Below are 11,983 nucleotides of genomic sequence, written 5' to 3' on the forward strand. Positions count from 1 at the left end.
AAAAACACAGCAGACAGGTCAGGAAGGAAGGAATCTAAAAGAAGCCATGTTAGTAGTTTTTTCACAAACCAGGGGTCACAAGCAAACATGAGGATCAATTAGACCAAAGCTGAACTTTCTGGCAGAAAACTGACACTGCATCTCACTCTGACAACACAATGTTCACTGTGAAACATGGTGGTGGCAGTATTAGGCTGTGGATATGGCTTTTTTTTTTTTTTGTCCAGTAGGGACAGAAAATGTGATGAGAGTTAAAGATAGATGGAGGTCAGTCTATGCCAATCATAGAAACACATCTGACAAAATCAGCAAAAGCTTCATCTCTTTTTCCTTCTTATAGAGCTGGTCAGTTTTATCATGTAAATACATTACAATTTGTTGCTGTGAAAAAATGTAAGTTGTGGAAGGGAGTTGAATGCTTTAGCATGCAGTGTTTGATAGTTTCAGTGCTTTCTTTATTATTTGAAAATTAATTAGAGAAACGTATGTACAGTCAGACAACATCAGAATCTGGATTTTCCTCGCCTGCCCCACACCTCCTCGCAAGAAGTCAGTGGTTTAAGCTGCTGGCTTGCTGGAGCTTACTGCAAACTGGGTGCAGAGAGGGTAAGAAAGCACCTGCTTCCAGCGAAGAGGTGGGGAAAATGCTCCCGTGAAAAGCTCCAACTTGCAGTGCTTGGTCCCTCAAACGTGTGCGCAGGAGGTTGGATTACTGTGAGCGTGTGCACAGGTTACTTTGATAATCCTTTCATGCAAATGTTTCTTTTGCGGTTTTCCTCCCCCCCCACTACCCCCATTAAGCCAGGATTCTGACCCAAAAGCCGACATAAAGAAGGCTTGGCTTCAGTGGTTGAAGGGGCTGATGGGGTTAGCGGTTAAATAGACGCAGTCAGTTGATATGTGTGCGTTTTCATCATGATACTTTCCACTTCTGCATCTGCGCCGCAGTTTAATGGACCGCCGCGTGTTGCCAGGTTTTTCTGCCACTGGACGGGCGCTGCGGTTTTAACAGACAGCGGAAAACCGCAAAGAGGGAAGAGGATACATTCTGGAGACATTTCTGCCCATGGATTGAAGTGATCGGAACATTAAAAAAAAAAATTAATAACTTTATATAAGAAGAGCGTTGAACTCATTTGTGTCATGTGTTGCAAAAAGTTGGTCTAAAAGTGAAGATTAAGTAAAGCAAACTGATGCGCGTAAGAAGGGATGCCAGCCAGGCGTGGCTTGAATCTGGGTGTCCAATGTGAGAATGCGTGGGGAGTATGTATATATTAGAGTCTTTCCATTTGATAAACACAGATATCAAACTCATGATTAAAGCAAAGGACTATCAATAAACTCAGAGGACTTCCCTGACTTTGGAGGAGCACGGCGCGCCGGGGACGCTCTTTTTTCCTGCGTGCATGGACCGGACTTGTGCGTAAACTTTTCTCCCTCCGCAAGTCGCTGCACATACATCTCAAATGCCTTCGCTTAATGTGACAGCTGTGCAAACGATGGCAGAGGTCGGGAGTTTTCTGGGGACGCTCGACTTGGATTTACAGAGCTTCCCTGCGCTGGCAAGCGCGCCCTTGTCGGAGTCTCCGGCAGGGCTGAGCGAGCGGCTGGGGCAGATCGAAGGCAGGCTGCAGCAGGGGTCGCCCACAGACTTCGGCCACCTTAAGGGGATCCTGAGGCGGCGTCAGCTCTACTGCAGGACTGGCTTTCAGCTGGAGATATTCCCCAACGGCACCGTGCATGGGACACGGCAGGACCACAGCAGATTTGGTGAGTTTCTTTGGCATTCAGGGTATTTGTAGAAGTTTCATTTCATTTCATTTATTGCTTTAAATACCCCTCCCACCCCCAACCTTAGTTAAAGTCTCACCGTTTGGAAGCTCGTTTCGGTTTTGGCGTGTTTATACTTTTATTTATACGTTTATTGATTTCCCTAACTTTAGGCACTTTTATAATTGTATTTTTACACATTTGAATGTGGCTCGAAACGTTTCTGAGTTTAAGTAGATAAACTCAGAAACCATGTCCTGGATATTAGTTCCTTTTTCACCGGCGGCGCATCCTCCTCGGTGGACTCGCTCGTGCTGAACAGCCGCGCGGCTTTTTCTAGAAATCTCTGCGCTCGCGGGCACCCGGGAGCAGGTGTCCCCCTCGACGCTTTAAATAAAGTGTGCGCGTGCGCGTCTCCGTGACAACCAGCTTCGACACGTGCGCGTGCCAGTCCCCCTCTGATAAGCCCGTTCCGATAATAGGCAGACTATCTATCTCACATGTTTTGAGCCACAGCTGTTGTTTTCTCGCGGGGCCAAAGCCCGGGTGTCACCTGTGAAATAAAGTCTGTCTCGGCTGCTGGGGGTCACAGGGCAGAGACGCGCACATGTCCAGGCGCCGCATGTGTCACAGGTGCGGGCCGGGCGGCTCGCTCGCTCGCTGCGGGACAGAATAACTCCGAATTAAAGCGTGACCACCGCGGAATCCAAGCTACGGTTTAATGTTCATGCTTGAGCCAAAAAATAAGTCGGTGTTTTACAGGGGATGGGTGGTCCGCGTGTTTGTCTCTGTCTGGCTTCACTTAAAGTTAAAGAGAGAGAGAAAGAGAAAAAAAAAGAAAGGAAGAAAGAAAGAAGGAAGGGAGGAAAGAAAGAAAGAAAATGCAAGGTCGTCCTCGCTGCGCCAAGCTAGAGGAGACTTTGATTAGAGGATATGAAACACACTCTCTTTAAAAAAAAATTAGAGGGATGATCTCTGTCATCTGATGAGGTCGGGGAGATGGAGGCCAGGTGGCTGGAAGAGCTGGCCTCTGCCAGTCACAGCAGCCAGCTGGATCCTCTCTGAGTAACCTCTGCATCACAACACCCAGTGGCTTTTAATTTTACCACTTGTCTCCCTGCCTTTGAAGTTGCCTTCACTGTAACCATCTACAAGCTTCATTAAAGTGTCTTCCCAGGCTGTGCTAGAAGTCCCTGGGGAACATCAGACTTTACAGAAAACGTCTCGTCATTACGAAAGACCAGAAAGAAGTTAGTCATAGCAGTTAAGGGAAAGGCGCTGCAATCAATGAAAAACAAGTTACATATTTGTAGTATTACTAGTTTAAGTATGGCAGTCTTACTTGTTCACCATAGTGATTTTCCAGCTCATTTTTCACTTATTTACTCAGTCATGAGATTTAAACTTAGTGATTATCACAATACAAGCTGTTCTGCTTCTGATGAGTTTGAATCTTGCTTCATCATTTCCTCTGAACATCATTATTCTAACAGTTCACACTGATGACAGGAACTGTTATTGTGGGTCACAAGTTAGTCAGTAACATGATCGTAACAATTTGAACATCTGTTTTACTGAGGTAGATTTGTATCAGTATTTGTGAGTGGAAAGTTTAACTTTTGAAGACTCAAACCAGTATTTAAAGTGTATTTCCCAAATAAAGTTAGTTAAATTTTATCACATTTTAATATTGTCTGATAAATTAGTTTCTAAATATTTAGTTCTAAATACATTTATGCTTTACAAATAGGCAATATTTGTCAAGTTATGCTTTGCTACTTAAATTAATGCAGAATCTCTTCCTTGATTTTCAAAGAGGCAGTTTCGTTCGCCTTCCAAGTTAACAGAAGACAAAAAATAAGAACTGATTTGGTATAAAAGCATGTGACATGAAATCTATTCCAACAAAGCTGAATGTAAAACATTCTTGTTTTAGTTGACAATAACTGTTCTTTGGCAAAGTCTGCCTTTAGTTTGAAAAGCCAACTTGGTAAATTTGACTTTACCATTAACACTGACACTAAACCAGTCTAAACACAATGCCACTGAAATAGTAATCAAGTTTTTTAAATGTACTTCAAACCATTGCATTCAAGCATATCCTCTGACAAGATGTGCCGTTCATTACCAATACATCTGGCTCAGAGCTAAGAGGTCAACTAGCAAGTTTGCTGTTCATTAGCAACAGCTGCCTGAAGTTTTGACTTTAGCATTAGTGCTGTCACTAAACTATCGAAAGCTGAATATAATCTGAAAGTCTTTCAACACAGAAGCTCAACCAAAACTAATTGTAGTTCATAACTTTTACTAAGTACTGTATTAACTCGCATTGCACTCCATAAACATGTCGATATTATAGTTGTCTGCTGGGAATAGTGGTTGACTGAACTAAAATGCAGATAAATTTACTAAAATTGTTGCAATAGGACTAAGCTTCCAAAAATATAGCTAACTTTGTAACAGTTTAGCCATTTTCAACCAAGCTAATGTCCTCAATTAAACTTAAATAACCAGTGTTATAGTGTACCAGACAGAAACAACTTGTAGTAATGGGAGGAGATTCCTAAAATTATTACATTGGTTCTGTGTGCTTCTGTTGACATATCGGTGTGTGTGTGTGTGTTTTTTTTTTTACTTCAGGTATCCTGGAATTCATCAGCCTGGCAGTGGGGCTGGTCAGCATCAGAGGGGTGGATGCTGGACTCTACCTGGGCATGAATGAGAAAGGAGAGCTCTATGGATCGGTGAGTTTCTACTGATAAAAAACAGAATCTCACTCTATACAAACCAAAACCTCCAGCTGGGTTCCTAAACATTTTTCTGTGACATAATTTCATACTATTCCATACAAATTTCCACTTATTGGTTCTTGTAAAGCAGTTTTAAGGCATAAATATTAAGTTTTAAATCATGTAAAGTGGATGGACTATACAATGGGAGATAGAATAAAGCCTGAAAATTGTTTCCGTTTTCTGTTTTGTTTCTCCGTTCTTATCCAAGATACTTTCAAGGCCGTCTAGGAGCCGTGTGGTGTTAAACACACCATGTTCTTGTCATGCTTTGAAAATGTCCTTTTCTTCATTTGTTGGGTCTAGTTTTCTAAACAGAATCATAGCGTCTTTATATCTTAATCAAAGCTCCCATGTGGCTAATGGTGAAACCACAGCGAGACAAAACAAGCACGTGTTCCTTTCTCTTCATGGTTGTTCTTTGTCTGCAAGGGTTCAAGGAGGATACGGACCCTGTGTCTTAATATAGTTTTACATATGCCACAAAGAGGAGAGAGAAGGGTCCAGAATCACTTTGGATGTAAATGTGGTCAAGCTTCCTGCTCTGGTCGGTGTACATCCTCAGTTCTCACACATACCTCGAGACAGGGAGATAGGGAAGGAAAGAGATAAAAGCAGTGGAAGGGGAAGTATTCTAGGGCAATCCTGTATCAGGTGTCCCGGGGCATTACCTGGGGGCCTCTCGTGGGCCGGCCCCGGCTCTCATCGTTTTTGAAAAGAGGCTACCTTTAAGTAGGCCATTATGCTGGAAGTGCAGATATTGTTACTGCACGTTATCGGAGTCTGGCATCCTGGGGGGTTGGCCCTGAGAGGAGGGTGTGGGTGGAGGTCGGAGGTGGTGGTTTGGAGGGGAAATTGCACACCTGACTGAGTCACCTGACTGACAGGAGGGGAGATGTCGACATGTCTGTCTGGATGCGAGTGCGCAGGAGGTGGGGAGGGGAAGCTGAACAGGTAGAGGGGTGCTTCCGTCCCACAAAGCAGCAGACCTTGACGAGCTTTTGATCCGATGAGGTGTGTGTGCATGAGGGTGTGTGTGTCAGCATGGAGCTGGCCCAGTCATGTGCCCTTTAGGCTGTGTTTACAGACAACAGCCTTCCTGCACAGAGCAGCCAAGCACAGCCTGAAAGCCAATCATCGAGATTGCTTCAGCAGTTTTGTAGAAGTGAAGAGTCGTAAAAGCAGCACATGCAAGCCTGATGGGAAAGAGAGGGCTGCAAAGACAGGCAGCTCCGATGTCTGTCATGTTCCTCGTACTTTTAAATTCAGCCTGCTCCCTCTCTCTCACCTGCTGGACCTGCAGCCACTGCTCATATTGCCCTGTCAGTGAACACCAAAGATTTTAGTGTGTTGGTATGCCGACTGTTCTCGTTGCATCACAGGGAGGGAAATGATTCTCCATGCACAGCGAGAGGTCAGCAGGTCTGAGGAGTGAGAGTGGAGCGTAAAGTGAAAAGCTGCATGTAATGATTTCCCCTCTTTTTTTCATAATGAGCTCCAGCCCAAATGAGCTTGTACTGCTTTGTTTTAGCTTTTCAGTGAGTTCATGTCAGGAGTGGAAACTGTGGGGATCTCACACACCTCGAAGCTTCTCATTACTACAAACTTCACTGCATGTCAATGATTTGGAAGAAAAATTCAACATGGATTTTGACTATTTTTATGAACAAAAATCTGGAAATGCAGCACATGTTTAGAGCAACTCTTTTTTTTTTCTCCAATAGTCTTTAACAAGATCGACTGCAAACGACTAACAATTTAATCTCAGTATGAAACTATCTGGTCTGTGAAGGCCTCAGAAAAAACAGGGAACAAACAGCATCATGAAGACCGAGGAGCCCATGGTAACTTGAAAAGTTACCTAAGTTGAAGCGTCTGTAAACCAGACAGCCTTTAACTTTTATAAAAGAAAGGCATAAGAAGTCGAGTTGGAAGTTGTCTACAACCATACATGAGGCCAAGGTTGAAGATTCTGGTAAAATTCATTGTGCGACTTAAAACCACGTTAGTTTTTAGTGCCATGGGGACATCATCCCCTTGGTAATAGTTGGTGTTGGCAGCGTCATGCTGTGGGGAAGCTTTTCTTCAGCTGAGACAGAGTTGATGTATAGATGAAGGGATTAATCGGGGTCTTTAAATTCAGAACTCTGCGTCTTTTAGACCCTGGTCCAAATCAGTTGAAGCAAATGACTGAATTACCTCCTCTGTGTTTATTTAAGCTTTCCATATCTTGCTAAAATCCTTCTAATAACTTGATTATTTGACTCAAGTGTGATGAAGCACAGAAGGGTCTATAAGTTGCAGGACATCAAGATCCGGATTGAAGATCCCGGTTTTATACCGAAGCATATTTATGTGTTAAAGTAAAGGAAATGCACAACTTTTTTTCTCAGTTATGCTCCACTTTGAGTTGCTCTGACACATAAAATGCCAGTGAAGTACATTAAACCTAGTGACTGCAAGGTGAAGAAGTGAAAACTGTGAACATCATTTCCGTCTGTTCTCTTGGGCTAACATCATGTTTCCTGTTCTGCAGAGTAAACTTACGGCAGAGTGCGTGTTCAGGGAGCATTTTGAGGAGAACTGGTACAACACCTACGCTTCGACGCTGTACAAGCACACCGACACGGGACGCTTTTACTACGTGGCATTAAACAAGGACGGATCGCCCAGGGAGGGTGGCAGGACTAAGAAACACCAGAAACTCACCCACTTCTTGCCACGGTCGGTGTAGATGGGGAAGATGCCTCAAGCGTACAGAGATCTGCTCCAGGACAGGTGACCAGCGCTCACACTGGGAGAACTGGTTACATCTGGAGCCCCAGAGATAAACAAAGTCGAAGAGGCGGAAGACTAGAGAGAGGAGGGGGGGGGTGTGCTGTGGATATTCTGGATCTTGTGGAGAACTGTTTACCCCTGAGCTCTCACGGAGGTCACATGTGACCAGGACATAAACATTCAGCTCGATCCTGGATGTCTTTCGTCTGCCTCGGCTTTGGACTTCAGCGAAGAGGAGACCGCTTCCTCTGTGGAGGACTGAGCAGCTGGGGGTGAATCAGGAAAACCAAACCGAGATGCCAGGGTTTTTTTTTTTTCCCCACCCTCCTCGCATAGACACTTGAGTGACATGCAACAGCACACAGAGTGGGGGCTTCTTGTGTGTTAAAGCACAAACCTGAAAAACTAATTCTGGTGGCTAGAAAAGCTCCAGGAAGTTCCCTTTTCAGGAGTGCTGCAGACATTTCTGATGTGACATGCAAGAAGGGTTTGGCTTGCTAAGTTTGGTATAATCAGGTACTTCACAATCTGTACGCAGATTAAAAACTACCACAAGGCGAATGTCCCAGATGGAAAAAGAGGGCAACATCTTTGCAATGACTGTAGGACTGATGAAGCACTTACCTAAACATCCAAAGTCCCAGCTGTGAGTCTGGTTTGAACCTAAACATCACATTCATCACATTTAAATGAAAGCGTAAATTCAGTAGGCTCGGGACGTAAGCACTTCACCGACTGCGGTTTAAAGGAATAACAGATAGGTTTGGTTAAAGAGTGGCGACTTGTAATGTTCAGAGTGCGGCGAACATTATTAAAGAAAAAAACAAAACAAAACATGCAAGCGTCTTGAGGTGTACATATGGGTGTTCCTATTTATGAGATGTACAATATATTTATTTTCTACATATAAAGTATAAATGTAAATCTATATATTTATTTATTGCAAAGAGTTTATTTTGTAATGAACGTGAAGATATTTGGACTGCAGATTCTACTGAAATGAGGCAAAAAAAAAAAAAAAAAAAGAGTGAAGAACTGCAACAGACATGACAATAAAATTGTCCTGCTATCGAGAACTTACTGTGAGAGACCATTTTTGCTTGGATTAAAGTGTGATGTACTAATTAAAACCAGATATATTATGTATAAGGAAGTGTTTTTCATTGTATTTTCAAACAGTGCTAATTATCCATTATGTGTTTTTTTTTAAGTCGGTTTCTCTATTCTTGGTCACTTTTTCCAACATAAATGCAAAAATTCTATTTAAAATGACACCAAATGCTTCTACTCTGCTTAGGTTTTAAATATGTAACCACGGACTGCAGTTCTATGATTTCTTTCACACTTAAATGTTTTAGATCATGAAACAAATTGTGATAGCCAGACAGAATGTGAGTAAATCTGAAAAGCTGTTCTCAAATCATTTCATTTTACGCTCACCCTCTCAGATCTGTAAAGTTAAGAATTCACTTAAAGAGAACCCAACAAAATTAGTAAGGTTTAATGATATCAAAAAGTAACGCATCATGTCATCCTACTGGCCTACAGAAATTAAAGATCCGTCAGCCTGGAAAGCCATTTCCAAAGCCTCAATAAAGCCACAGTGAGACCCATTCTCCACAAATGGAGAAAACATGGGACAGCGGTGAACCCTCTTAGGTGCGGCCAGCATATCAAAATTCACGATTCAACAAGAAGAAGAAGAAGAAAAAAAAGAGTGGGCTAAAATGGCCTCCATGGGAGAGTTCCAAGGTAAAAAATACTGCTGACTGCAAAGAACACAAAGGTCCAGCCAACATTTGGTAAAAAGCATATTGATGGTCTCTAACAATTGAGGAAATGGTCTTTCTGTTGACTGAGGAGACAAAATATGATCTAACTGGATGTTGCACGTCTTGTTACGTCTGGACATCATACAGACTCGGGCACAGTGGTGGTAGTGTGATGGTCTGGGGCCGCTTTGCTACTTCAAGATCTGGATGATGTGCAGTCATTAACAGAACCATGAATTATGCTCTCCAACATAAAACGGTGCAGGAGAATGTCTGGCAACTTTAAGACCATAAAGCTGGGCGCATTTTAGTCATGCTGCGGGACAATGATCCAAAGTAAATCTGTGGCTCAAAATAAAAGAAAATGTAAGTTTTGGAAAGGCCTAGTCCAAGTCTGGACTTAAAACCAATTAATATGTTGCAGTACGAGCTCGAACAGGCCATTCACTCTGGGACAACCTGCAATGCGGCTGAATTGACACAGTCTGTCAAAAGAGTGGGCCTCTACATCAAACTCCATGGAGACAAAAACTTATTACCAGGAATCACAAATAATCAAAGCAGTAGTAGGGATAGTACAACTTAAGCTTAGAGGGAAATTGCTTTGTCACCTATGACAAAGGGAAATTTTTCACTTTAATAAATAAAATGATATTTTGAAAACTGCATTTTACATATACTTTTTAAACATTTTTTGTTTTACACAGCAAAAAAGTCAAAAGGGAAAAAGTCCCAAAACATTTGTAAAGGGGCAGACATATTTTCACAGCCCTATTTGTAAGAAACGTAAAAGAGGAATTAATACTTCTCCCTCATTTTCATCTCTCTGTGTAACATCTGCCAGTGACCATCTACAGGTGAAATTTACGGTTTCCAAGACGGTTAAGCCTCATATGTTAAATTCAAGATTTGATGTGGTAGATGAAGAAAGCTGACATTAGCATATTTATGTCCGAAGTAAACGTAAACTCCTCGGACAACCAGTTTTGTTGCACCAACTCTTTCAGGGACCTATTTGTCTGGGAGAGAAAAACCTAAATTTTCTTTTTCATTCTTATCTGGAGCATAAAAATATTGAGATGAAATGTTGCACATTTCCAAGCCTTTCAAGACTGCATATGAACCCCGTTATCTGGTGCTACGAATAACATCTGGTTGTGGTGTTCCTGCTTAAAAACATCAAACTAAGTGTTGTTAAAAGCCAACAAACAATATGCACTAGTTTCCCAGGGGCGAAAACCACTACAGTGCTGGTTTACCCTCATAAACCCCTTAAAAAGTCAGATTCTTATTGTGAAGCGATACACACAGGCTCCTTCTGTCTCCACAGGCTTTGGCCCAGATACATCCACCGTACAAAATCAGATTCCTTTTGCAACTGGATCCCAGCTTCTAATTGGCTTTACACATCAGGGTGGATTAGGCGAAGTGATTGGCTGTTCACTGCAGGGGCCTCTGCTGCAGAGATTTTCTTTTTTTTATTCTGAATGGACAGAAGCAGCTGCCCGCTGCGCCGACAGCCAGCGGGGATGTGCCACAGACCTGGGCTGGTGGTGGTGATCTGGGGCTTGCGATAGGATGGGATCAACATTTCAACATCTGCAATAGTTGTAATGTTTCTCTTTACTGGCAGATATGAGTACACTGCGAGAGCAAGCTCTCCCAGGGGGGGGGAGGGAATGGAAAAGTCAAAGACATGCAGGGGGAAAACCCTGGCAGAGTCAGAAATGAAAACAATACCGGGCGAGGGGAAAAATACATGAAAGATGGACAGGAGGAGAGAGTGGGACAGAAAGGATTGAGTATAAAATGTAAAATAAGTGGACAGTGTGTCAGGATGGAGGGTGTGTCTAATCAAACAGGCTCACATGCGGCAGTATTTCAAAATTCATGTCTCATCAATTTCCGTCTCAAACCATATTTAATCTCTTTAAAACTCTTTGCTCTAATTGGTCGAGTGAGAGAAACAGCTGGTGATTCGATCTCTGAGGCAGGGCCAGGCCGAGGCATAAGCAAACTAAACAGCTGCCCGTAATGTGTCAGACAGGTGTTTCTCAATCCTGGCTTCCCTATCACACAGGCTTTAGATGCATCTCTGTTCCAGCACACCTGATTCCACTGACCGACTGACCTCCTCTGTATGCCATCTAGTGTTGCTGAAGCAGGGTAATCACTCATCTGGATCAGGTGTGCAGCAACAAGCAAACAATTTAAAAATCAAACTAATTTGCTTTCATGTTATGCTTGATGTGCATTTCCTACATGTTTTGTGAAGCACTACGTGGATTTTATCTCTGAAACTGCTATACAAATAAAACTTTACTTACCAAAATATGCAGGAAAGGGGGCCTTGAGAACCAGGTTTGACCAACACAAAGTAGTTCAAGAACCAAAACAATATGAACGCCAAGCCGACCAGACACGCAGGAAGCGCACTATTGCGCTGGGCATTCTGGGTAAATACAACCAAAACAAATGCGCCAACAGGAGAAACGGCAAGTGGACAAGAGAGGAATATTACAGCCGCAAAAGCCACTCCGTTTTTGTTTATGTAACCGGATCCTTTTCTGCGTTGTGCTGGTTATTGAGTGAACAGGCCGTGACGCAGTTTATCTTTTAAAAGATGATTCTCGGTTTATTTCTGACGAGAATACAGACAAAACAACCGTGTTAAAGGCTGCCCGCTCCAAGTCCTACACAAAACAAAAGTATATAACAAAAATTAACTTAATAGATCTATAAATAAACTGAATGTATTTAGATGGAAAAATAAAACGCACACACCTCTCCCGCAAGACAACATGACAAAAGGGGAGGGGCTAAACAAACAATTTAAAGACAATACCACAGAAGAAGAAATAAAAGGGAGGGGCT

At 42.7% G+C, this 11,983-nt stretch overlaps 1 protein-coding gene across 1 annotated transcript; it reads left to right on the forward strand.

The window, feature by feature from the left end:
* Positions 1 to 610: 610 nt before the first annotated feature.
* Positions 611 to 8,373, forward strand: fgf16 (fibroblast growth factor 16). The gene is made up of 3 exons (XM_007548388.2): positions 611 to 1,770; positions 4,411 to 4,514; positions 7,096 to 8,373. The coding sequence occupies exons 1-3, from the start codon at positions 1,467 to 1,469 to the stop codon at positions 7,291 to 7,293; spliced, it is 606 nt and encodes a 201-aa protein (XP_007548450.2). The 5' UTR covers positions 611 to 1,466; the 3' UTR covers positions 7,294 to 8,373.
* The last annotated feature ends 3,610 nt before the right edge of the window (positions 8,374 to 11,983 follow it).

Source organism: Poecilia formosa, unplaced genomic scaffold (assembly GCF_000485575.1).
Source record: "Poecilia formosa unplaced genomic scaffold, Poecilia_formosa-5.1.2 Scaffold26, whole genome shotgun sequence".
NCBI lineage: Eukaryota > Metazoa > Chordata > Actinopteri > Cyprinodontiformes > Poeciliidae > Poecilia > Poecilia formosa.